We start from the raw sequence: 24,908 nt of genomic DNA, 5'->3' as shown, positions 1-24,908 counted from the left end.
TTCATAGGAAGGACAAAAGTGTGAAGTTTCCTGAAGATTTTTCAGTTACTCTTCCTAATCTGCTTAAGTTCATTTTACATTACTCAAGTCTACCTTCAGCTGCACCTGACTCAGAGCCCTGGGCCAAAGAATGTCCACAGAAAGAGAGAGTGTTACAGCAAGAGCATCTCTCCCACTTAAGGAGAGAGATTCAGAAATTGAGATCAGAAGTCAGTGCACTACACCAGGCTCAAGATCAGCTGGAAGCCCAACTTTCTGAAGCCAGAAGAGAAGAACATAAACTACAGCAGCAGAAGCATACACTGGAAAAGCAGCACAGTATCCTCCAGCTCCACAGTGAACAATTACAGGCACTGTATGAACAGAAGAACAGAGAATTAGAAGAAATGGCTGAGAAGCTTCAAGAATTAGCAGATGCATCAGAAAACCTCCTTACAGAGAATGCTTTACTAAAAGTCCTGCTAGCAGCAATGGAGGGGAAGCTAGAGAACAGAGATGAAACCAAGAAATCCATTCAGTCAGAGGAGACACTTTCCACCCACAATACTGGGCCAGTTCTAACTGCTATAGACAGAATACATGAAAGAGAGAGGCTTGATGTTTCCAATGTTGATACCACAGTGACGGAGCATAAAGAAAACAGGACAGAGTAATTACTTATGCTATGGGAGGGTGGGGAAAAAAATCAGGAATGAGACTGTATTGGGAAGATATTTATGCAAATTTTATTTGTTGTAAATAAAATATTTTCCAATTGTCTAGAAAAATCAAACCAGAATATTTTTGTAATACTTCAAACAAACAATTTACCAGATCTTGAAACCTAAATGGAGATATGGAAAACACTTTCCACTTTACTATTGCACTAATTTGATTGCCATTTTATTAATTTAATCTAGATTAAAAATAGTAAATTCCCAGGGACAGCAGAGTGATGCATCTCCTACTAAGGGACCAATTTTTGCACTGGCTTCCTCCCGTGGCTCCCAGAGGAAGTGTTCATTTAGGAACTTTGACAATTTATACTTTTCTAAGAAACAGCTGAAGTTAGCCATAGTCACTGCATTTTGCCTTTGTTTACAGAATTGACTGGAAATGTTGAGTTTGTTTATTTAGTAAACTTGAATGAAAAGTCAGATGGTTAAAATATTGTCATTCCTGTTGTAGGATTTCAGCAACTCTGCATACCACTTTTACATGCTCCACAATTAACCTATAATCGTAAGTGAATGAAACATCTATGAAAATCTGTTTCTTATGGGGAACAAATGGCAAAATGATCTCATCCAACCTTCTTATGCATCCCACTAGTGTTCCCTCTGCCTTCTCCCCCCCACCCCCCAAAAAAAAGTGGGAGAAGGAGAATAAAGTGTGGCATCCCAAACAAGCAAAATCTACTTACTGATTGCTCAGCATATATGCAGTTAAGAATCCAGCGTGCATGTATAGGCCAGTGTCTCAAATCATAGACTGAAAAATTAAAATTGGCATCTTTGGAGCCAGTAAATATACCACCCAGTGTTTGCCCCCTCCCTAGGCAGTTGTATTCCACACTCCACTTAGAGGAAGGAAGCGCTCATCCATTAGTAGCAATGGATTTGCTTAGCCAAGCCGTGGCTTTTGCAGTGAAAGACACTTCATTTTCTAGCCTCAGTTTAATCAGTGCACACAGGAATAAGAATGCAACTCAGCAGCTTGTCCTGGAGGGAGCTAGCAATTTAGTTCATAAGTGGACTATCATTTGCTTGCAGACAAAGTCATTAAGGCCGAGCTAGCTAAGAATAAATAGTGTTGTTATTCCCCATGTATAAACCCATCATTCACACCAGTGTTTAGCATAACAACTGTTCCCCCACACACAGATAGTGGTGGTCGAACTTTTGCATTATCTACTGCTTGTACACCCCCCCTGCCCCCTTTGCATCTCAGTTTGCTAGGGAGTTTAACTTAAAACTAAAGGAATTCCTTAGCTACATATAAACTGGATTGGGCAAAAGCTGGGTAGTTAGTGGAATATGCAGGCCTAAAAGTTAGGAAATCTAGAACATTTTAGCCATGGTTGAATGATTGTTCAGAACCTATGATACTGTTTATGGTCTATAATTTCTCACTCCAAGTACCTGTTATAGGTTTCTCTTGAGTAAAGAGAAGGGAAAGGTTAGGAAATGTGGGGCCCCTTTGTGTGAAGGTACTTCAGATTGCACCACATTTTTTTTTTTTAAAAAAGCTCTACTCCACCCACAAACAATTTTCCCCTCCCTCTATCCCTTCCCCAACACACCCAAAATTTAGTTAGCTGTTACAAGACAGATTTCTGTCTGCCCTGTAAGTTAAGAATCAAAAAAAACCTTACCTACAAAATACATTAACTGTAGACAATTTGGTACCTAGACTAAAAACAGTTTGCACAGTTGGCTGTTTAGCTTCATGTTTACATATGTCCCAGCTACTAGGTACACACATAAACAGTGGTTATGTGGGGGGGGGGAGGGAGAAATAATTATATTAATGCCAGTTCTAGTGAAACCACCACTTCTGTAATTAACATGCTTGCTAACAGGAGGGAAAGATCTGCTCTACTGCTATTTTTAACTCCACTGGAAACCTTCTGGACCATGCATAAAGTAGCCATCATTAGTTCCCAGATTGGAATCTGCTAAAATGGCAGTTTCCTTGCAGTAGCTACATGGCTAGGACAATCACAGTATTAGCTGATAACAGCTTAATCTACCCTAAAGGAAGAGAGGTACAGTTCCTTCCTTATAACCCCTATTCTTTCTGCCTCAAACACCTTAAATGAGATTATATATACCTGCATTCAGGGAAAGTGTTCTGAATCAGTCCCATAAGAGGTTTAAAAACAAAAACTAAAAAGCAACCATTCTGTCTTAATAGTTATTCACTCAGAACTTCATAGCAGAAACAGGCTTTAACTGCAGATTTGATTTTGAAGGTCTGGCATCCGATCTGTAATCATGTGGCTCAGAAGTCCAAATGTGTGTTACTAAGAATAACTTCATACCACTTCCATATGCTGGATAACAAAAAGCCAGAACTCCTGGCAGCCTATTTACAGTTCACAGTTTTAAGTAGTTCACATTACAGTAGTAGTTCCATCAAAATAGGCTCAGCTAAACATTCAAGTAACAAAAATGCAATTAGTTTTTTCATGCCAGCATATCCCTGCATGTCCATTGCCAGCAATGGACTTTATACCAGAGAAGTCACCTCTTAGCACTAAGGCGTTAAAATACAGGATTGATGGATAGTATAGTTTCTCAGTGCATGCAGTGGCAAACCAACAAAACCATAACTCTGAAGTCTTATCTCAAGGTGTTTTAAGAGAGAGCAGTATGTATGTCCAATTTCTTCACAGTATCAGTTCTGCTGATTACAGACATCTTAAGTGTAGTCCAGATACACATCTGTGCTGCTCGAAGTTAGCTATGAATTTCTGTGCCATTAGGAGTCAGCTTTGCTTTTCTCTCTACACAAGGTCCTTTAGCAGAATACTGCACCAAAAGAAAAGGCTCTTTGGTTTCTCCTTCTCCCACAATGCTCTCTTCATCTTCAGACTGGCTGATCCTTTGCAGACGCAGGTAACACCAGCAGCCCAATATCAAGGCACCGAGAGCAGCAATAGCAATCAGAATGACTATTACAGTCACCACTCCAGTGGTAGGGCTGTGATCCATAATAGACATGGTCAGTATTTCAGGACAATTATCAGGTCTTAAAGATGGTTCTTCAGTCTTTGCTATCAGTTTTGAGATGTCTGAAGTGGCATCTTGGAACTCCTGAAATATAGAAATAAGTCCTGTAATGCAATCGTACAGGGATATTACAGTTTTGCCTTATTCAGTAGCTTTAGTGTTACGTGGCTGGTGCTACAGATTCTGGCAACCCACCCTCTTGCTTATCTGTATATAAGTTTGCCATTTTTTGGTTTTGCTCATTTGTTTGCTTGGGAACAAAAAAGTATGAGCCCTCTTTCATACACAGCCTTTCAATTTGCATGGCCATACATTAGAAACATTAAAACTTTTTATTCAACATCATTTTGCCTTAGCTTAGACTCACTCATAGGTTACATATGGTACATTTCCTACTGGACCAAAGTAGTGAATGACTCAGAAGAAAATGATCCTGAATGCTTATGGATCAATGTTGAAAGCACAAGATGAGGTATTAGTCAGTGTCTGCTACAGATCACCAAGTCACAAGAGTAAACAGAAGGATGACTGCCACCTATCTACAATGAGACTGGAAAAAAGACTAATCAGAGGACATCAATGTGACTGACATATGCTTGAAGTCTCAAGCTGCCAGTACTGAAACATCCTTGGAACTTCTAAACATTATAGATAATTTCCAAACTCAAAGGGTTGCAGCCAACATGGGGGGAATTCTATATTACACTTCGTCAGAACTGAGAGGAACTGATCACACAACTAAAAGTTAATGGTCATTTCCTGTACTTCTACACAACAACATTTAAAAAAACCAAACCACACCCCCTCTGCCATGGAGTCTCAGAGCCAGAGTCCATTGAGTCTGGCTTACAGGACTTGGGCTGCAGGGCTAAGAAGAGCAGAGCAGACATTAGAGCTCAGGGTGGAGGCTGGGTTCCAAGACTCTCCTCCTTCACACGAGTTTCAGAGTCCAAAACATCTATATGGCAATTTTTAGCCCTGAGCCAGGTAAATAATGAAAAGCGCAAGTCACTGATTCAGATCTATCTAGATTGCTTACACCAAGTCTACCCAGCACACATGATGCATTTTAATATGGCTACATGTAAATGTGCAATCTGGGAACAAAGAATGTAGGCCATACTTACAGGATGGGAGACTCTATCCTGGGATGCAGTGACTTTGAAAAAGATTTGGGCATTGTGGATAACCAGGTGAACACGAGCTCCCACTGTGATGCTTTGGCCAAAAGAGCTAAAGCAATCCTGGGATGCATAAACAGGGGAATCTTAAGTAGGAGTAGAGAGGTTATTTTACCTCTATATTTGGCCTGGATATGACTGCAGCTGGAATATTGTGTCCAGTTCTGGTGTCCACATGTCAAGAAGAATGTGGATAAATTGGAGAGGGTTTAGAGAAGAGCCACAAGAATGATTAAGGGTTAGAAAACGTGCCTTATAGTGAGACTCAAGGTGCTCATCTATTTAGCTAAACAGAGATGGTTAAGGGGTGATTTGATTAGTCTTAAATGCCTATATGAAGAACAAATATTTAATAATGGGCTCTTCAATCTACCAGAGAAACCTATACAACATGATTAGGGCCCTACCAAATTCACAGCCATGAAAAACATGTCCCGAACTGTGAAAGCTGGTCTTGTATGCTTTTACCCTATACTAGACAGATTTCACAGGAGAGACCAGCATTCTCAAATTTGGGGTCTTGAACCAAAAGGGAGTTGCATGGGGGTCACAAAGTTATTTTGGGGGGGGGGGGTGGCACAGTATTGCTACCCTTACTTCTGCACTGACTTCAGAGCTGGGTGGCTGTAGAGTGGCGGTTGCTGACTGAGGGCCCAGCTCTGCAGGCAGCAGCGCAGAAGTAAAGGGGGCAATACCATACCATGCCATCCTCGCTTCTGCGCTGCTGCTGGCAGTGGCTCTGCCTTCAGAGCTGGGCTCTTGGCCAGCAGCTGCTGCTCTCCAGCTGCTCAACTCTGAAGGCAGCACCACTGCCAGCAAAAACACCCCTCCCAATTCTTTTTGGGTCAGGACCCCTACAATTACAACACTGAAATTTCAAATTTAAATAGCTCAAATCATGAAATTTACAATTTTTGAAATCTTATGACCATGAAATTGGTAGGGTTCTAAATATGATCCAATGCCTGGAGCTTGAAGCTAGACATTCAGATGGGAAATTTGGTAAGGTTTTTAAATGGTGAGTAATTCACCATTGGAACAATTTACCAAGGGTTGTGGTGGTTTCTCTTATCACCGGCCATTTTTTAAATCAAGCTAGGATGCATTTCTAAAAGATCTGCTCTAGGAATTATTTTGGGGGAAGTTCTGTTGACCTGTGCTATACAGGTGGTCAGCATGGATGATCACAATGATCCCTACTGGCCTTGGACTCTGAAGTGTTGGTTACAGCGAGTTCCTGAATGGATTTCATCTGACCTGAAGAGATGATAGCCAGCACACATTCTCCAATCAGACACTCAAGTGTAGTCATCTCTAGAGCCTGCTCATGGCAGTATGTAGTTCTAGGTAGGGAAGGGAACTTTACAATTTATATTTAATCAAACAACTTTAGTGGTTGCACAGTTTTGCCTTAGTTCAAGTCAAAGCCCATTCTGCCAGCTGGCTAACACTCATGCCAGAGACATCCCCAGATCTGAGGAAATTCTTTCCTATACAAGTAATGGACGCCTATACAGTCTAGTGTTATGGGGTTTATAAGATACTATACTTGATCTGAGCCTATGCACATGACAGCTTCAGTCATGTAAGCTCACTGCAGTTTCATAATCAGGTGCTAATGTCATAGTCTTGCTAAAACATTTAAGTACAAGTACAGATATACTTCAAAAATAGTGTAAGAGGAAACCCTGTGCAAGTAGAACCAAAATTGCACTTTGAAGTCTGGAACAGAAACACAGTGATGGTATCAGCACTATCCATGCCCCCACCTACTAATGCAAAGCTGGGGGTGGGGTGCGGGTGGAAGATGTTCTATGTGTGTTAATGTGTTCCTCAGATAAATAAGTCAGGAATATAGTGGCAGTTTAGTAAGTTAAGCATGAAACATTGAGTTTTAATAATAATAGCTCTTATGTAGAGGCCATATTTTTAACCTGCAAACAGGGAAGGATTAGACTGCAATGCTTTCTACCACCCCTCCCCATTTTTAGAAAGTGCTGGAAAACTGAAAGATCATGTGACCTGAACTGTGGTACAGAAACTAATCTGGATTATTTTCTATACTAGGATTATTTTAATGTGTACAGCCACGATTAGCAATATTCTTGGAACACCAATGAAGAACTCCCCCCAGCTAACACGAATATTAAAAGCTGGAAAATACTGTAGAACAGGGGGTCGGCAACCTGCGGCATGTGTGCCAGAGATGGCACGCGACAAGATTTGTAATGGCACATTGCTGCCTGCTGGGGTCCTGGCCCCACTCAGCCCCCCACCCACAGCTCTCTCCTGCGGGGACAGGGAGGCAGAAGCTTGGTCCTGCCGGCAGCCAAGCTCCCTCCCTCCCCAGCTCTTCCCCCAGCGTGGTACTTTCCTGCTCCTCCTCCTCTCCTTCCTTGTGCTGATCAGCTGATCACCCTGGGGAGGGGGAGAAGCGGAGCCACAGCATGCTCGCTGCTCCAGAGAGGAGGCAGGGATGGGGCCTTGGGGAAAGGGAGGGAAATCAGGGCATATCCCCTCCAGCACTCTGCCATGAGCCACTCATGGAAGGAGGCTGGGAGCACCCCCGTGAGCCAAGCACCCCAGCCCTCTGCCCTGACCCCTGCACCCACCTGTGGCAGGGCAGGGGTAAAACCCCTTGAATGCCCTGTAAAATGCTGGCCTGCTTTCGGGCAGAGGCTCAAAGCAGCAAGCCCAGCTGCAGGCCCTACTGAGGGCTGGCTCAATGCAATAGACTAAGCTAAGCAGGGACAGCTGGGCTGAAGGCTGGGAGGGCTATAAAAGCCCTGAACAAAACTCAGTTAGGCGGCTAGTGCTCTGTCTCCTCCCCACAGGAAGGAGCCTTGAGGGCCATGAGACCCTGAAATGGGTTAGAAAGAGGATAACTGTTGGGGGGTAAAGGGGACTGTAAAATAAAGCACAAGGGTGAAACACCGGAAGAAGGTGTGAGAACTCTTATTTTACCAGCCTGTTCACAGTGCGAGGAGGAAACCTGTGCAGACCCTGTGACCCCCCCCCCACACACACACACAGTCAGCCCTCTGCCCTGAGCCCTGCACCCCCACACCCCCCAACACACCCAGCTCTGACTTCTGCACACACACCCAGCCATCCCACACCCCATGCCCCTGACTCTTGCACACACACCCCCACATCCCCACCCTGAGCATGAAACGGGAGCTCCTGTATCTCCTCCCACCCTGCCACATTCCCACCTGCACCCCTTGCACCAAATGGGAGCTGTCCCTGGTAAGTGCTCCACACCCAAACTTCCTGCCCCAACCCTGAGCCCCCTCCCTCATTCTAGATCCTGGCCAGACCCTGCACCCCAACCTGCTCCTTCACCCCCAGCCCTGTGCTCAGTGCACTCCCACCCTCAGCTCAGTGCAGAGAAAGGGGAAGAGAATGGGCTCGAACCAGGGAGAAGGTAGGTACCCACTCTATGTGGGCAGGGCCGGACCCCAGACCAGCAGTGGGCTGAGTGGGGCTGGCAGCCAGGACCCCAGCTGGCAGGAGCCGGTAGACAGAACCCCACACCGGCAGCGAGCTGAGCCACTCAGCCCGCTGCCGGTCTGGGGTCCCGGCTGCCAGCCCCTTGCCAGCCAGGATCCCAGCCGCAGGCCCCGCTCAGCCCACTGCTGAACTAGGCGAATGGAACCCCAGGCCAGCAGCGGGTTGAGGGGCCAGCGGCATAAGATCTGCATTTTAATTTAAATTTTAAATGAAGCTTCTTAAACATTTTGAAAACCTTGTTTACTTTACATACAGCAATAGGTTAGTTATATTTTATAGACTTATAGAAAGAGACCTTCTAAAAAACATTAAACTGTATGACTGGCACGCGAAACCTTAAATTACAGTGAATAAATGAAGACTCGGCACAGCACTTCTGAAAGGTTGCTGACCCCTGCTGTAGAACTTGTGAGCATTTGAAAGAAGTTTTGTCAAGTCAGAAAAGTAATAGCTGCTTTAGTAGTACTTGGCCAGCAAGTGGGACAATGGTGCACAACAGCATCACTGGCTATCTACAGCTTGGTTACGTGAGGAGGAGGAGGATACCACTATCCAGCTGCTAAATAAATTGTTCTACTTCTCAAGTTACTTCATTCCGTCCATCCTCTGCGCCCCATTGCAGTACCAACAGAAGGTTAATGTTTACCTCTGCCACAGCTGGTAAAGGCAGGAAGACTCCACAGGGGAGTAACTCCTGGCTTCCACTCCACTAGTTGAGCTTTGAGAAGAGAGCCTGACTTGTCACCATTTAGTAACGTTACTATGGTCAGGCAATAGCGGCCGCTGTTTGCTTTGTGAACTTGCTCAATGCAGTGGATTAAAACAAACAAAACACGGCTGTGACCCAAGAACCTAATTAATTACAACAAAATAATACAAGTGCTTTGGCCACACAGTCATTTATTACTGACATTCAACAGCTGTTTGCTTTAGTAGTGACAACACAGGCAGTTTTACTTGTATCTTTAGGAAAAGACAGCTGCTGATGCTGGCTTTGAGTGAAGTGAGACTTTCCTCCTTGTTATTCTGGCAGGAATGGAAGAGGGTCATTACTTCAAGCTTCCCTCCCCCATCGCTCTAGAAGAGCAAAATAATAATAAATAAAGAGTTAAAGCAAGTTGAAAATGAAACTGATGAGGCAGCAGTGTGCAAAGAAGGAGGGATGAAAGGTGGGTTACAGGTTTTTTGGGTATTACTCTCAAACCTACCCAGACTAATCAGCAGTAGCAAGCAGAAAACCCCCTATCCTCCCTTAAGTCAGGACTCCTTATTTAAGAGGATGCTCTTTCACAGAGATCTTTAAAGAACGTTTCCACTCATTGTACTGTGCTGTACTATAGGTCTTTTATCCCAGCTGATGGTTAATATTTCTTTAGGCTTCTTACCCTCTGCTGCTGTCAGAGCAGAAAAAAACATCAAGGACTCATGACCCTAGAGGCAAGACTGAGGCCTATTAGGATATGTCTGCACATCAGCTGGAAGCAAGCCTCCTAGCCCGAGTAGACAGATTAACACTCGCTCTACTCAAACTACAGGACTCAGAAATTGACTGATGCCTGTGCTGCTGCAGGAAGCTACTAGCTTTGGGCTCAGCAATGAAGTGCAAGCTGTAGTCGATGGTAGGAGGCAAGTGAGAAGCTAACATTTGCAAGGTCACTGGAAAACATCAAGGGCTGAGATGGTCAGGAAAACAAGTCTCTCCCTTCCACCAGAGAAAGCTAGTCTTTGGAGCAGCACTGCCTGGCTGCTTCATAGAGCTCTGGTGTAAGCTCACTGTCTGTGGGGAAGGGGACGGACACACACACACACCCCTCTCTCTCTCCCTGGCTCCTGAGAGATGGTTTCCCCACCTATAAACATCATCACCCCCCCCATTCTCTCCCATCTCACCTAAAACAGTGGGTTTATGTAGCAAACCTCAAGACTGAGTTGGTTAAAAGTCAGACCCCATCATGTTGTTTATAGGCATGTCAGGAATCATTGCCCAGAGTCCATCCACTAGCCACCATTTAGACAAGCATGGACACACACCCAGGACAACCACTGTTCGCTGTCTTGTTACTTGTGCAGTCTACTCAGGAAAAAAAGCCATTAAATACACAAGTGACCTTGGGCTCCATGTCTCAAGTCCCATATCAAATGTACTTTATTTACAAATAAAAACAACTTGTTTTTAAGTACAAGCTCTTCAAATTAGATCTGGGGTTAAAGCCAAAATGGGTTATTTTTTGACGCAGTCATCGATACTACAAGTTCTGCAAGCCTAATTCTGCTCTCAGACACTTCTGTGCAACCCAACAGCCTTCAGTTACATTTTGTACAAACCCAGAATATTTACTAAGTTCCAGTTGCAAATGCACAATTCAGCTAATGATACACAAAAAGAAATGGTAGAGTCAGAGTAGCCATTTTTTGTTTGTACACATTGTAAAATAACGGCACCTGCCATTTCCCTTCTGATAAGTATGATCTCTCTCTCAGATAGTGCAGTCTTATAATGAAGATTGTAATATCTAAGCCAGTTTTGAAGTAAGATGATTGAAAGGGGCCTAGATGTCAGATCAGATTAATTAACTGACTGTTAAAACTGTACATCTACCCAGAGCACCAGATGGCTGTATTTTTTAACTAAACTGCAATTAAGACTAAACGGCCTGATCCAGCAAGCTGACCCACTCAAGACAACACTTGCATCCATACAGATCTGCTAGGACTGTGGCCTAAGCTTATATTTGTGATAATTTTCCCCATTTAAAATGGATATTGTTCTTCCCTTTTGTCTAGGGAAGGAGACATTTCTGTCAGGATTCAAAGCAGGGGATGGGGGGTGGGGGAGGCGTTTCTTGCTGTCCCATTTGACAGGGGAACTTGAATGTATAGCTGGACTGACAACTCTGTTTCTCACCTCTCCCAGGGTACAGGAGTTTCTTTCTCCAATGACTAGCTCCTTCATGTGGTGTGTGCACATGGGATATGGATGGGACGTGAAAGAAAGAAAAAGTAGTAATTCCTTCTAAAAGCAAAATCAGAAAACCTCTACAATGCTCTCAATTCTTCCCAGGGAATAATTTCTTTACCCTTTTATAAGAGGTTACTTGAGTGGTGCACCCATGTTGCAATTCAAGAGAAGTTGGAAGACAAAGATTAGCATCTTCCACTAGAAGATTCTTCTCCCCTGCTTTCCCATTTTTCTTCTCTTATATACACAGAGACCAGGACTTAAGCTGGCAGCCTTTTCCTAGCTACTAGTGGACATCAGAAAGAATCTTGTTAACCCACCTGTGTCTAATCATGAGTCTCAGCTGCAGCAATTCCCACTCAGCATGGTGCTTCTGAAATACATAAAACCTTGCAAAAGATGCCAAGTTAGGGGAGAATGGGGAGTTTTAAGGAAGGTTGATAGTAGGCTATGAAGAGACTACAATACTTGCAGGTAACTCAGAAACTTTTACTTATTTTGTTTAGATTCTCTCCTTTTTTGCTGATAAGCCTTTTTACCAAAGGAGTCAACCCAGTAGCTTTACCCTGTGAGACAAATGCATTAATATATCCTGCAATAATGGGCAGCATAAACAGGTTCTTAAAATGGAACCTATCTCCCTGGTAGAACTGATAATTAAGTCTTGTTCTTAGTCTCTTTCCTAGTCAAAATACAACCAAGCCCTACCCCGTGTCTGAATGATAATGTCCCAAAAACCTTTGAGGAAATGTTCTGCTGTAGGTGTCCTATGCACTCAGACAAAATAGTGCATGTGTGAGTATGTTCTAAAGACAGTGACTGTAGCATGAGGGGTATTATTGAAACAGATTATTCCTCAGGTCAATGCTGATATTTACAGTGAAGACAAAACAGTAACACTTTAAACAGATTAGAATAACCTTTTAGTAGTTTGCCTAAGATACACTAACAAAGAACTAAAATGGGCAGAGTGCATAGGAGAACTGCAGGAGTCACATCTGAGGTAGGCTACATGTGAATAAACTGTTAGAGGTTCCAGTTATTTCTATACATTATTTCAGACAATTTATATAGCAAGGAATAACAGGCCAACTGTTTTGGTAACCATCATGGAAGCAAGCCACCATTTACTTTTTTTTTTTTTTAAGTCAACAAGAGCCTAGGGAATTCTATGTTATCTAGAGACCGCTAGCTGGATATTGTGGACCATGGTATCTGCTGAAGTCTCATGGTCCCTAATTATCTCCTTTATAGGATATGGGTAGCTCTCATTGAGGTCCAAGGATGTCACTTGTGTTCTGTGGCAATAAGATCAGGCTTGTGCAATTTAAGGAGGTCTGGAAGGGTTTGTTTGTTTTTGAGGCTTATATTTGGTTTCTTAACTCAGGAATTCAGGTCTTGTCTATCCTGGAAGTCTATATAGAGAAACAGTTGTGAAGACATGAGGTCCCAAGGAGCAGGGAGACAGGTTGTTGTTCAGATTTCTTCTATGGGCTGAAGCAACAAACAGGTATTTGGAGTCCTTAAAAAGAGCACCAATGTATTGAAAAAACAGACAAGCCAGGCTTGTGCCCCTTGGCTGGTCACTCAAAGTTTTACAGGAAACTGATTGGTGCTGTGAGACTTTTGTCTCAGACATGACAGCTTAATGTCTCTGCAAGGAGTAATTTATGCCAATAATCAACAACCAAGGTAAGAAAAAGGCTTAGGGGCCTATAAAGAGCCATTTGAGATACATCTTCTAGTAGTGTAGTCTGCTGAAATTGTACTACTTAACTTCCTCATGGTCTAAGTATCCCAAATATCAAGTCACAATACAACTTTAAATAGAATAGAAAACCATGATTGGCAGTAGCATGGTGTTTGTGAAACGTAATCTCGGATAGTGTGTGACCCTGATGTGAAGGTGTTACAGGGTGACTGGATCCTATAAGGGCAACAGAGCCAGTCATACCTTTGCCATAATTAATTAGCTATTTCCCAGCTTGAGGGGGTGGGATTAAGGAGGGTCCAGTGATAGCTTCATGGTCACCTGGGCCTTACAACCCCCCCAAGATGATCTGTCATTTTATAACCAGAGTGAATGGGGAGGGGCTGAGCCAGGGTCTGCAGGAGACTTAGGGTAGGTCTACACTTACCGCGCAGGTCGACACGGAGAGTTCGACTTCTCAGAGTTCGAACTCCCCGCGCGCTCCAGTCGACTCCAGAACTCCACCACTGCAAATGGTGGTGGCGGAGTCGACCTTGGAGCCGCGGACTTCGATCCCGCAGCGTCTGGACGGGTGAGTAGTTCGAACTAGGGTACTTCGAATTCAGCTATGCTATTCACGTACCTGAATTTGCGTACCCTAGTTCGACCCCCCCTTCTTAGTGTAGACCAGGCCTTAGTACCCCCACAGGAGCCAGCCTGGGAGCCTAGTGCTCTATATGCAGGGGCAGGGAACACAGTCCAGAAGGGGCTGGTAACAGTACTTCAGGGAAACCAGCCCTGGCACTGAATGCCCTGTTCCCAGGACCTCTTTAGTCTTTATGGCTCTGAGATGGAGCAAAGAGGGCAGGCTGAAAAGCAGATGAACCTTTTTGGTCTAGGATTTTTAGTTGGATTTTGCTACCTCAGAATGGGTTAAGTTCAATCACTTGGTAGAAGGCTTAAGCCACATGAAAGCTGAGGTGGTCAACCTCAAAGTGCCAGGCCAGCAGAGGGCACTGCAGGGTGGCATGACAGGTCAGATAGCTGGCAGCATAATGCCAGCAGCAAGCTGAGTTCTGAATACTAGATTCAATTTAATATTTGTTTGAAGGCAGAACAGATTTCCCATTTGGTTAATAAGTGCACACAGACCTATGGCACAAGGCTCCCTTATACTCTTATTAAGTCAAGTCTGAGTTTAGGGATCTGAACCTGGGCGTAAAGTGTCTAAGGCCCCACCCAATCCCGCAACAAGTTGGGTGCAGGAGTCTGCCCACACACATTCTGAGGTCCACTGCAAAAATGGGATTTGCAAGGGCAGCACCTGTGCTTTAATGATTGGTTTTAGGAAAGACTACTTCAACATACCTGCCGTATTCTGGGTTGGCTCTGGAATAAGACATCTCCTGCTTAGTTCTCTTGTAGCATGGAAAACAACTTCAAGCTGCCCTACATAGTCTCAATGGCCAAAGCTAAGTATCAGATTATTAAGAGGCAGTGCTTAATAAATTATAAACTACAGATGGACTATAAAACAGTTCGCAGTCCAAGTGCTATCTCATCATTGCCTTGAAGAGGGTATTGTTAATGTTGTAGATGTAGCATCAATAATGTGACTGATGAAGCAATTGTAGCAATACTCCCTAGGTAATTCATCCCTTCCCAAGTAGGTTGTGGGATTTTGGGACAAGGACAGTATCTTCCAACATATTTGTGCAGCACTTAACCCTCCCCTGACTCAGGCTTTTGGTGCTAGTGCAATATGAATAAAATGGTGTCTAGAGTACAACCCAGAGAGGTAGAAAAGTGCCACTAACTTCTGTATTTGGAATAACTTTGCTATGGGAAGCCATGCTCCTGGATCACAAGAGAAGTTATGGGGACTGGCCTATCAAGTGCAAAGTAAATTAAAAAAAAAAATAAACAGCCCACACCCCTGAGAGAGTCTATCACCTACCTGACTACAAGGACTAGTTAAGCCACAGCCCCTGCAACTATTCTCCTCATTTAACATTTTTTAAAGATTTCATGGTATATACTACTACAGCTCAACTAGGGTTCTTTAAGCTCTTGCATAAAGCCCAAGGAAAGTAAATTGAAGCCAGGAAGTCACAACTGGGTGGTTTTCAGAATGCACCGAAGACCACTATTTTAAGCTTGTAAAAATAACCTCTAGTCCAAACCCATTCACACATAGCCTATGACTTTCAGAAGCACCACATACTGACAAGGAATGCATCTGGCTCAAATTCTCTTAAGCAAAGCCTCACTTTGGTAGGTCTCTAGCTTATGCAATGGTATGACTGCATTCTGTTCTGGAGAAGGTCACTGAACCACATTTATTAACTTTGTGCACTACCCTATACACCACATACAAAGGTCCAAATCCTGCTCACTTTAACCACACGAATCAAGCAGACATCAACCAGAAAACAGCAAGATTTGGCCTCACACTGGTCTTGAAATAGACAGATATTCTCTCAAAGTAGCTTTCAAGTCCTTTAACATCTTAAGGCAGTGACTGCTAGCAATTCAGCGACTTGGTAGAAACAGAGCAGACCAACCTTATGTAAAATAACTTCAATGCAGTAAATTTGAAGTAGGTTTGCAGATGGCTTTGGACAGATACTTAAGTGAGCATGAGCTACTTATGTAGCTTGTTCCTGCATATAGGCTTGCCTGTGACTCCATTTGTAACTCTGAAAACTGTACATTCTCAAATGCTACACATAGCTTACCTCTCTTCTGCATTTTATGCCACTCATTGGTGAGCCTGTTCTTGGGTTGTTCATGTTGCAGGCATATCTGCCGCCTTATTCTGACCATTAGTATTTCTACACAAATCCAATTAACGCTCTGCCAGCATGAGTGATTTTTATAGATTCTAGCCTGGTAACCTGGAACTACTGACTTTTATCACCACCCTGCACTACACCACTGGACACTTAGATTAGTTCTATTTTATCTTCACTTTGACATTTTAATTTAAGTAAACTGATATTTAAGGCAGACTGACATAAAAAGATCAACTTTGTATGGCTTTGTCACATAACTATTATCCTAGTTTTTAATTAGCTATTGCAAGCAGCACTGTAATGTAGTACTGTAACTTAGTTGAAGAGTACCCAGCACACTTGTATTCTGTAAATATAAATTAATACTAGTATGAGCTACCAACAAAGAGGTTCTAGGTCTCCTGCCAGTATCCCTGAAGGGTTCTTCCTTTTCAGATTCCACCTCTTATGTTTTTCAACCATGCAATTCTATTCCCACTCTGCACTAGCAGTCAACTGAAATATTAATCTAGCTCTCTAGAGAGAAGGTTTTGTATGGGGTCTCTGAAGTATTGCCTTAGTGCAGGACCCATTACCTCTTTCCCCACCTTTTCCATAAGATACTAGTGAGTCACCTTCCTCAACAATGCAAATTCTCAGTGGCTTGGGCTCTTACTTTGTCACCTACAACTAGTTCTAAAGAGACTAGTTTGTTCTTAGGGTTTCTTGGAATCTGGATGAAAGAGAGGCTGGAACATTCAGCATTTATAGCAAGAAAATGCAGATTTAGCTAATTTCTTAAGATGTTAAACTCTAGCAGTTCCAAAGAAGGCCAATTAAACGTAAATGCTTGCCAGACTTCCCCCCCCACTCCGGAATAGTCAATTGAAGGGAAGATTAAATTTACCAAGTCTCAGTGCAAGGCAGAAAGATAAAGTATGTTATCAAGTATTTGGAGTAAATAACTATCAAAACATTAACAAGTGAGACAGACCTTGTATATGCTAGACCAGGGGTGGGCAAACTACAGCCCGTGGGCTCCAGCTGGGGCACCAGGTCAGGGGCTGCACCACGTGGCTCTCAGAAGCAGCTGCCTGGCCACACGCCAAGGGTCAGGGGCTGCTCCACCTGTAGGAGCCAGAGAAGGGACATGCAGCTGATTCTGGGAGCTGCTTGAGGTAAGTGACACTCAGAGCCTGTACCCCTGAGCCTCTCCCCACACTCCTGCCCCAGCCTTGATCCCCCCTTCTGCTCTCCAAACCCTCAATCCCAGCCCAGAGCACATTCCTGCACCCCAAACCTGTCATCCTCCAGCCTGCACCCCAACCCCAATTTTGTGAGCACTCGTGGCCTGCCAGACAATTTCTATTCCCTGATGTGGTCCTCAGGCCAAAGAGTTTGCCCACCCCTGTGCTAGACAGACTGGATTTTTTTGTACAATGTTTTAAAATTTACCATCTTCCACATGGGGGAGAGAGTGGGTTGGAAGAGAGGGGAAGTAAGTGAACCAAAAGGAGAACAGTAGGTCATCCAAGGAGAGGGAGAACACAACTCACTTTTCTTACTCATTCTGTGGTGTAGCTATACCCTAAAGCAGGTGGTGTGACTGCAGCTCATGTAGGCACATACCTGAGCTAGCTTTGATCTAGCTAAATTAAACCTCTAAGTAGATCAAAGCTAACTAGTGTATAGCAGTGTGGCTGTGGCAGCAGCATGAGCTAGCCTCCTGAGTACAACTCCACCTGGGACCCTGGCTATAAATGCAAACATTTAGCTCTGCAACTGGCTAGCTTTCTATTGTTACTTGCGCATTGATCTAGCTGCAGCAAAGCTAGCTAGCTCAGATATATGCCTACATGAGCTGCAGTCATAGCTCCTGATACTAGTATAGGTGTTCTTAGTCATGACATAGACTGGGCCTTCCTTCCTAGAATTCAGGAGACAGTTCAGACCTCCTCATACTATCAGTGTAAGTATTTCTATGGATACTGTTAATCAGAGTAACCAGAATGGTATTTAGAAACAAGTCTGCTTTCAGAAGGAACCTGGGTTGTCTGCACACTATAGTAATAGTAGTCACTACTCCTAGTAGGGATGTACATAATAAAATTTAAAAGACTAAGCGAAGTGCACTGTTCCAGGTTACTGGAGTTTAGTTACACAATTTGTAATATTTCAAGTTAGTCCCCAATGCACCCTGGCTCAAGATATAGCATGCTTCAGACCAGGGGTAATCAATAATTTTGTCAAGGTCCAAATTTCTTGGTCAAGATGTAGTCACGGTCCAGACTCCAGAGAAAATACAAAAAGGTAAAGATTTCATGGTCCATTCAAAAGCATCTTGATTTGGCCTATAGTCTGCCTATTAATTACCCCTGGTTAAGACCCTTTGCAGAACATCCAACTTTAAAGCCACTGGCCATCTTATTCTTGAGGCAATTTCATGATCTCAAACCCAAGTCTCCATCCAAGCTGACACATGTACGATATTCACTCAATATCAAAAATTAAGTAGAGATTGACTAATATATAAACTTCAAGTGGACATGCCAAGGCTCTTTAGTTTCCTGAAAGAAGTTTCCGTTCTGAACATTCTGCACCAAGAAGTTTCTCTTTGCTATTGGCAAGTGATAGCTGTTGAGTTTACTGATTAACTTCCCTATTCAGAGCTGTTCCAAAGACCTCAGGCAGCCCCGCTTTATTTTTATAGTGGCCAGGCAGTGTTTGAGATGCTACTAGCTATAAAATTTTGCTAGCTGTGTCAGCTTTTAGAAAAGCCAGTCTGTTTGAACACCAGGTTCTGCACAGCACATATCCCTGACTATTGTAATTAAGGGAAAGGTGTGGAGAGGCAAGCGAAAAGGAGAAACCAGTCCAACTTAATAAAGATTAATAGAAACAGATTTATTTAGAGACGAGGCTTCCTTTCAAGGAAAAAACAGACTTCTGAACATTCTGCTAGTACTGAAGTGTGCATGTATATCGGGGCTGTAAAAAAAAAAAGCTTAAGTTAAATCTTAAATCTACATTTTTTTTAAATGTGTATAGCCCTACAATATAGTTACTTCTCACTAAAGAAAAGTGGCTGAGATTTTAATAAGTGCTTATTTTTAATGTGTGCTTTCTATAGCAGAATTTTAGTTAAAGAACCTTGGAAAAAGAGGCTTATGCCTCCTAAATATAGCTAGTTTGGTATTTTAACATCTGGTTTGGCCATTAACCAAGTTAATGGAATTCTGAGATTAAACCCAATATTTAAAGCAACTGCAAACTAACTACTCAAAACTCTTGAGAGAGTTTTAGAATGGAGAGCTTTCTTTAATGGGAGCAATGAGAAGAAAAACTAAAGCCCCTTTTGTACATTCTATTTTTCTTGGTAGTCACATTTACTGCAAGTGGCCCATAGTTCATGCCAAATGCAACGTAAATTTGCAACACCATTCAAGACTCAACACCAGTACATGTGATGTGTAGTGAAGAAGCCAGAAAGAGACCAAGGGGAAAAGTTCCAAGTGTTTCATTTGGACACACATGTACTGGCATCTTCACTACCCAACCTTCATTTCCTGTATTTTACAGAAATGAAGAATCCCATTTCTATCATGCATCAACTATAGGCAAGTACGTATTTCTGTGCCAATACAAACCATAATTAGAGACCATTTCACTGTTCTCAGTGGCAAAAATATTTATTTACTCCAGAGGAAATTCTATGCCAATTTAAAACCCTGCACACTTCTAAAATTCTGCATATTTTATTTGTCAATAAATGTGGAGGCTCCAGCAGGGCAGTGGGGAGCACAGGACACTGGCTGCAAGGAGGTGGGAGACCACCCTGAAGCACTGCTGCCACCCTCCCCAGACTCCTCACTGATTACACTGACACATCACACATCTCAAGAGCCAGCCCAGCCCTGCCCTGCCCCTCCACTCTAAGCACACCAAGATAGTGAGCATAAGAGTCTCCCATGCATGCCCAGTCTGCCCCTGGATCCAGGTGCGGGGGGCTGGTGCAGGGGGTATCTGAATGCCCAGGAGCTAATTGGGGGTTCAGGTACTGGGGAATGGGACTGAGGAGGTCCAAGGTAGTTGGGGCTTGGTAGAGCAGTCTGGAGGGGGGGGGGGGGGGGAGGTGCAAGTGGCAGTGCAGATGGCTGAGGCTCAGTGGGGTGGGGGGCTTGTCAGGGTGGTATGGAGTGAGGTTACTCAGGATGGGGGTTTGAGTATAGGAGGCTCAGCAGGGCATGGTCTGGGTGCAAGGGTGGGTGCAGCTACAGATGGGACTGGGGGAGATAACAGATGGGTGAGCAGCTCACCATACAGTGACCCTTCCCCATGGCTGAGGAACAGTGGGGCAGGAAGTAGGGGTGGAGTGCAGTGCAGTGTGGAGCTTCCTGCACTTAGGGGCAGGTCTTATCCAGCCCCAGTTGCTCCTTGAAGGGCAAAAGGAAGTCCTGTCCCCTCCCCTGCCCAGACAGGACTAGCAGCTGAGTCTGGTGCAGGGTAGGAGGCACCAGCCAGCTCTTCAGGTGCCAGAAACTATGTGCCCACACTGCCGGTGAGGGACACATGCTTGCTCTTGTAGCTTCCCTGTCAAGTCTTTTTTTTTTCCAGAGAAAAGCAAAGAAATCGGGGGGGGGGGACTTGAATTCTGCATGCACACAGTGATGCAGAATTCCCCCTGGAGTAAATATTGTATTCAAACTGACAATAATCCTCATTTGTCTGGACTATCATACAAGGGTAGCACTATCCTTTGGACAGAGGTGCAAGTTAAACTAAGGTAAATAAATTGAGAATTACCATTACATATGCTCTCACTCGAACTGGGCTATTTTGTTAGTCTTGTAATGCTGATATTCTGAAGGGCAACTTTCTGCCAGGAAATTAGCTAGTGTGTACACACACATACACACACAGCTCTTCACTGTCTGTTTCCTGTTGGATAATCTTCAAAAAGAAATTTAGCTGTCAAGTAGCATCTTAAAGTATTATACCTGAATTGCTATTCCTACTCCACACACTTTTCATGTCTACCATATAGCACTGAAACTGCATGCAGCTATCTAGTAACCATTTTGAGTGTCAGAGTTAAAATTGGACAGAATTGTCTATTTCTATGATCAACAGACAAAAGGTAGGCAAATGGAGGCCAGAGTGTTTCTCAAGTGACAGTTTTCCATGTTACTATCCTCATTTAATCATATCTAAGATGTTACTAGATTACACACAGTTTTAAGGGGAATTTGCATGAGATACTAAAGGCCTGCTCCCACTGACCTCTGTAGTAAATGTTCTGTTTACTTCAGTGGCAGCAGGAGCCTAACTTTTAGCTGAAGTCAATACACACAGCATTTGTTTACACAAATTGTTGCAAAAAGGACCTCAAATTTTGATGGATAGGGATATGTCTAGTGTCCATCACATTATTGTGGAGCTCCAATAAGAGGCATACTAAAATTACAATGACCCAGTATACTAATTGTAGAAAGCAAAAACACACCTGTGTTCAACTTTGTCCTTTTTAATATGTACTGATAGTCAAACCTTGATGTATTAGGTATGCTGAACTAATACAAGGTAAATTCCCACTGCATGTTTCAGTGGAATACTGAATCCCCCCCACAACCAAGCCAGCTACTCCACATCTAAGGGTACACCTACACTACAAGTGCTGCAGCAGCTATACAACTCTAGTGGTGACTTACTATAGTGACGGAAGGGATTCTCTCTTCTTCCCCCCCATTGTAGTAATCAACCCCCCTGAGGCACTAGCTAGCTCAACAGAAGAATTCTTCTGTCAACCTAATTGCATTGATGGGGGGGCTAGGCCAGGGGTTCTCAAACTGGGGATTGGGACCCCTCAGGTGATTGCAAGGTTATTATACGGGGGGTTGTGAGCTGTCAGCCTCCACCCCAAACCCTGCTTTGTCTCCAGCATTTATAATGGTGTTAAATATACAAAAAAACTTCAATGTTTGGGGGCAGTCACACTCAGAGGCTTTCTGTGTGAAAGGGGTCACCAGTTAAAGTCTGAGAATCCCCGGGTAGGCAGACCTAAGGATGTCACACAGGATGTGAATTCCCCCCTCATATCCCCAAGCAATGTAGCTTGGTCAACCTAAGGGGGGGGAGTGGGGGGGAAACAGACTAGGCGCTATTTAGCACTAAGCCCTTCATTCCAAAAGAACGGCCATGGCAAGGTGTTTCATCGTGAAACACTCCCACCCCCCGGACCCCTTAAAAAAAATTGTCATCTCTATAGTTTTGCCAAACAAAGGCTTGATACCCTCACATCACTCTCTAATATTTTAAGTCATTTAAGAGAATGCATTATTAGCTGTTTTATCAAAGAGCTCCATGGAGTTCAGCAGTTGAAAAGGTTTACACTCTGTAAGCTATCAAAAATGAATTGCACTGATCAGTAGTAGATGAATAACCCTGATACACCCAGTTAGTTAAATGCAGTTTGTTGCAGCAGTTGAAGACTGGAGAAGTCCCTCATCAACCTAAATGTCACTTCTTGAGGCAGTGGATTACCTACACCCACAGAAGTCCTTCCCCCTTCCTGGCATAGGCAGTGTCTTCACTAAAGCACAACAGCGGTGCAGCTGCAACACTGCAGCATTTAAGTATAGACCTGCCCTTGGGTATAAATCCTCTGCCAGTATTTTCCTCCACTATTCAGGGTTGCACTGTATTAGTCTCTAGAGATTACGCATAAAAATTTTTTTGCCCTTAGCTTTTCTGCCTGTGTGCGCTGATATGATTACATAACTGTCTGGACACACACATAGTCCTTGGTATAGAAAGGACAAAACTTGGTCTGGCATTTTGTATGACCTGCAAGCAGGTTACAAAGGAGTCTGCAGTATGAGGCAGACGCGGCGGTTAATAGCTGTGTATAATTCTCCATTGACTAAGTATATTCAAAAGCTGTATATAGTTGGTCTACAGACGGTGATGCAGACCTGCCAGGAGAGAAGGTGCTAGATAGGACAGCACATACTGTGTAGATGTAGAGATTTTTTTTGAATGTGTAGTCATATCTACCATTGCACAGACAGTACTAACAGCAAAGATGTGCAGACAAATTAGTTTAATATCGAGACAGTCCAATGAAGTTATAACTAGAACACAAGTTTCCAGTTGATTTGGAAGGGGGGTTGTCCATTTCTTAAACACTGCAAGACCACTTTTTTATTTAGAAACTAACCCCCTCCTCATCATATTTAGCAGCTTTAAATATTTACAAAGTTCCCTGAGTTGAAAACATACTCACTACCCTAGACAATAGATTCCACTCCAGAAAGAATACCACTATATACAGGTATCAGGTTTTTTAAAAAGCTGCAACCCACAATGTGGAGGCAATCAAAAGATGCAATATGGCAACTGTAGTTTTAATATGCCTTTTAAGATTTTTGTACTTCACACTACATGGGGTGGAGGAGGTGGTGAAAGAATTAGAAAGAAAAAAATTTCCTCTCCCTCTTGAATTTTGCAGCCTTTTTAAAGATGCAACCTTTCTTCTACAACTTGGAAAGCAAATATGCAAGCTTTGTGACAAATGCACATTGCTGTCTGACAAACCACATCCACTAGGTAGAGAGAGAGTGTGTGTGTATGCGCGTTCGGAGGGGGGCGGTGCTGGGGGCACATGAAGAAAAGCGTGATGTAGCGAGACAGATCTGGGGCTCAGCGGGTGGGAATCTGTGCCAGCCCTTCTCTCTAAAAGCCGTTTACTCAGTCACCCCAAGTATTTGCACAACAGGCGAGCCCGTGACCCAGGAGAGGCATTTGAATCACATGGCGGGGGCGGCTGCAAAGCGAGCTGTACGGACGGTGCAAAGCATTGCAGAACAGGGTATTATGATGCATGCTGTGCACTGTTACGGGGTGGGAAGGGTTCACGAGAGAATGCTGCTGCAATCTCGGTTAACTGCCCACGTCTTGCGAGTGGAGGGGGGGGGGGCGCTCCGGCTCCCCATCTCTCTCTTCCCCGAGGAAGGGGCGGGATGAGCTTTGCAGCTGGCAAACGCCAGACACGATCCCGAATCCGCGAGGGACGCTTCGGCTTCAAGGCCTCTGCCGCCTCCTTCCCTTTTGTTTCTTTTGTTTGTGGGTTGCGCTCGGAGCGGATATCCCCGCCTCCCAGGACGCGGGTGGGGGAAATGCAGGGGCGATCCGGGCAGCGGGGCTCGCACCAGACACAAAGAGCTGCTATAATGCAGGCTCCGCTGCGGGGCTTTCCCTACCCAAGCCCTCCATAGCTTCCCCGGGGGGGGGGGGGGGGAGGGGAAGGGGGGCCACCCGCCAGTAAACAGCTTCCCTCCCGCCCCCATATCTCCAGGCACTAGCGGGGGAGGGGGCTGCCTTGCAGCCCGACGAGAGACGGGACTAGAAATGGCTGAACCTACTAAAAGGCTTAAGCGGGGAATACAGCGTCCCACCCCCGGGCGCTTGGGACTGGGACTGGGACAGAGCCGCCCCCCCCCCGCCACACGCTGTGCGGGGAAGCAACCCGCCTTTGCTCACGGCATGCAGAGGAGCGACCCGCTGCCCACCCCCCGCTGGGACAAGCAGACAAGCGACCCGCCTACCAGGCGCCCTGCTGCAGGCGAAGGACCGGCCCGCTCCTTCAGCCGAGGCACAGCCGCCGCCTCGCCCCCTGGCTCACGGGCGCTGCGCGCTGCACTCCGGGCCGGGCACCCGGCGCAGGCGGCTCGGTGCCCCGGAACACACGGAGCACGGCCGGCCACGCACCATCCCGCGCGAAGCCACCAGACGCGACCCGGGCAGCGACGGCTCGTTACCCTGCAGCTCCGCCTTATATAGGGGCAGGGGCGGCGCGGGGCGGCGGCCAATCGGCGCGCGGTGCCCGGGCCCTGGCTAGCAACAGCTGACGGGGGCGGGGCGGAGCGGGGGCGGGGGGCTCGGTGACAGCGGCGAATGGAAGGGATCCAACCGCGCTGACAGGCCGGGGGGACACAGCGACAGGCTGAGGCGGCGCCACCTCACCCTCGAGCCCGTCCCGCACCAACCGGACCGCCCATTAACGAGCCCCCCCCCGCACCA

The 24,908-nt window shown here is 44.9% G+C and overlaps 2 protein-coding genes across 6 annotated transcripts in view; one reads left to right on the top strand and one right to left on the bottom strand.

Annotated features, from left to right (window-relative positions):
- TXNDC11 (thioredoxin domain containing 11) overlaps positions 1 to 772 on the top strand; it is a 105,355-nt gene extending 104,583 nt beyond the window's left edge. For both annotated transcript variants that reach the window (XM_039492917.1, XM_039492919.1), the window contains one exon: positions 8 to 772. In XM_039492917.1, coding sequence (XP_039348851.1) covers positions 8 to 653 — 646 coding nt within the window. In that variant the 3' untranslated portion in view covers positions 654 to 772. The remainder of the gene's footprint in view (positions 1 to 7) is intronic.
- On the bottom strand, positions 703 to 24,652 carry SNN (stannin). Of its 4 annotated transcripts, none has more exons than XM_039492923.1 (3): positions 24,434 to 24,571; positions 11,687 to 11,739; positions 703 to 3,797 (listed from the first exon to the last, which is right to left on the bottom strand). In XM_039492923.1, exon 3 carries the CDS (start codon positions 3,702 to 3,704, stop codon positions 3,441 to 3,443), a length of 264 nt encoding a protein of 87 aa, XP_039348857.1. In that variant the 5' UTR covers positions 3,705 to 3,797; positions 11,687 to 11,739; positions 24,434 to 24,571; the 3' UTR covers positions 703 to 3,440. The 4 variants fall into 4 exon arrangements, with proteins under 4 accessions (XP_039348857.1, XP_039348856.1, XP_039348859.1 ...); XM_039492922.1 differs by having other exon boundaries at positions 11,687 to 11,755; positions 24,434 to 24,563; XM_039492925.1 differs by lacking the exon at positions 11,687 to 11,739 and having other exon boundaries at positions 24,434 to 24,652.
- Between the last annotated feature and the right edge of the window lie 256 nt (positions 24,653 to 24,908).

Source organism: Mauremys reevesii, linkage group 10, assembly GCF_016161935.1.
Source record: "Mauremys reevesii isolate NIE-2019 linkage group 10, ASM1616193v1, whole genome shotgun sequence".
Lineage (NCBI taxonomy): Eukaryota > Metazoa > Chordata > Testudines > Geoemydidae > Mauremys > Mauremys reevesii.
The sequence above is the reverse complement of the archived record's forward strand: the minus strand, read 5'-3'. Positions and strand labels throughout refer to the sequence as shown.

Coding starts and splice junctions, on each gene's coding strand:
- SNN (XM_039492925.1), bottom strand. CDS start 3,704: ATGTCTATTATGGATCACAGCCCTACCACTGGAGTGGTGACTGTAATA.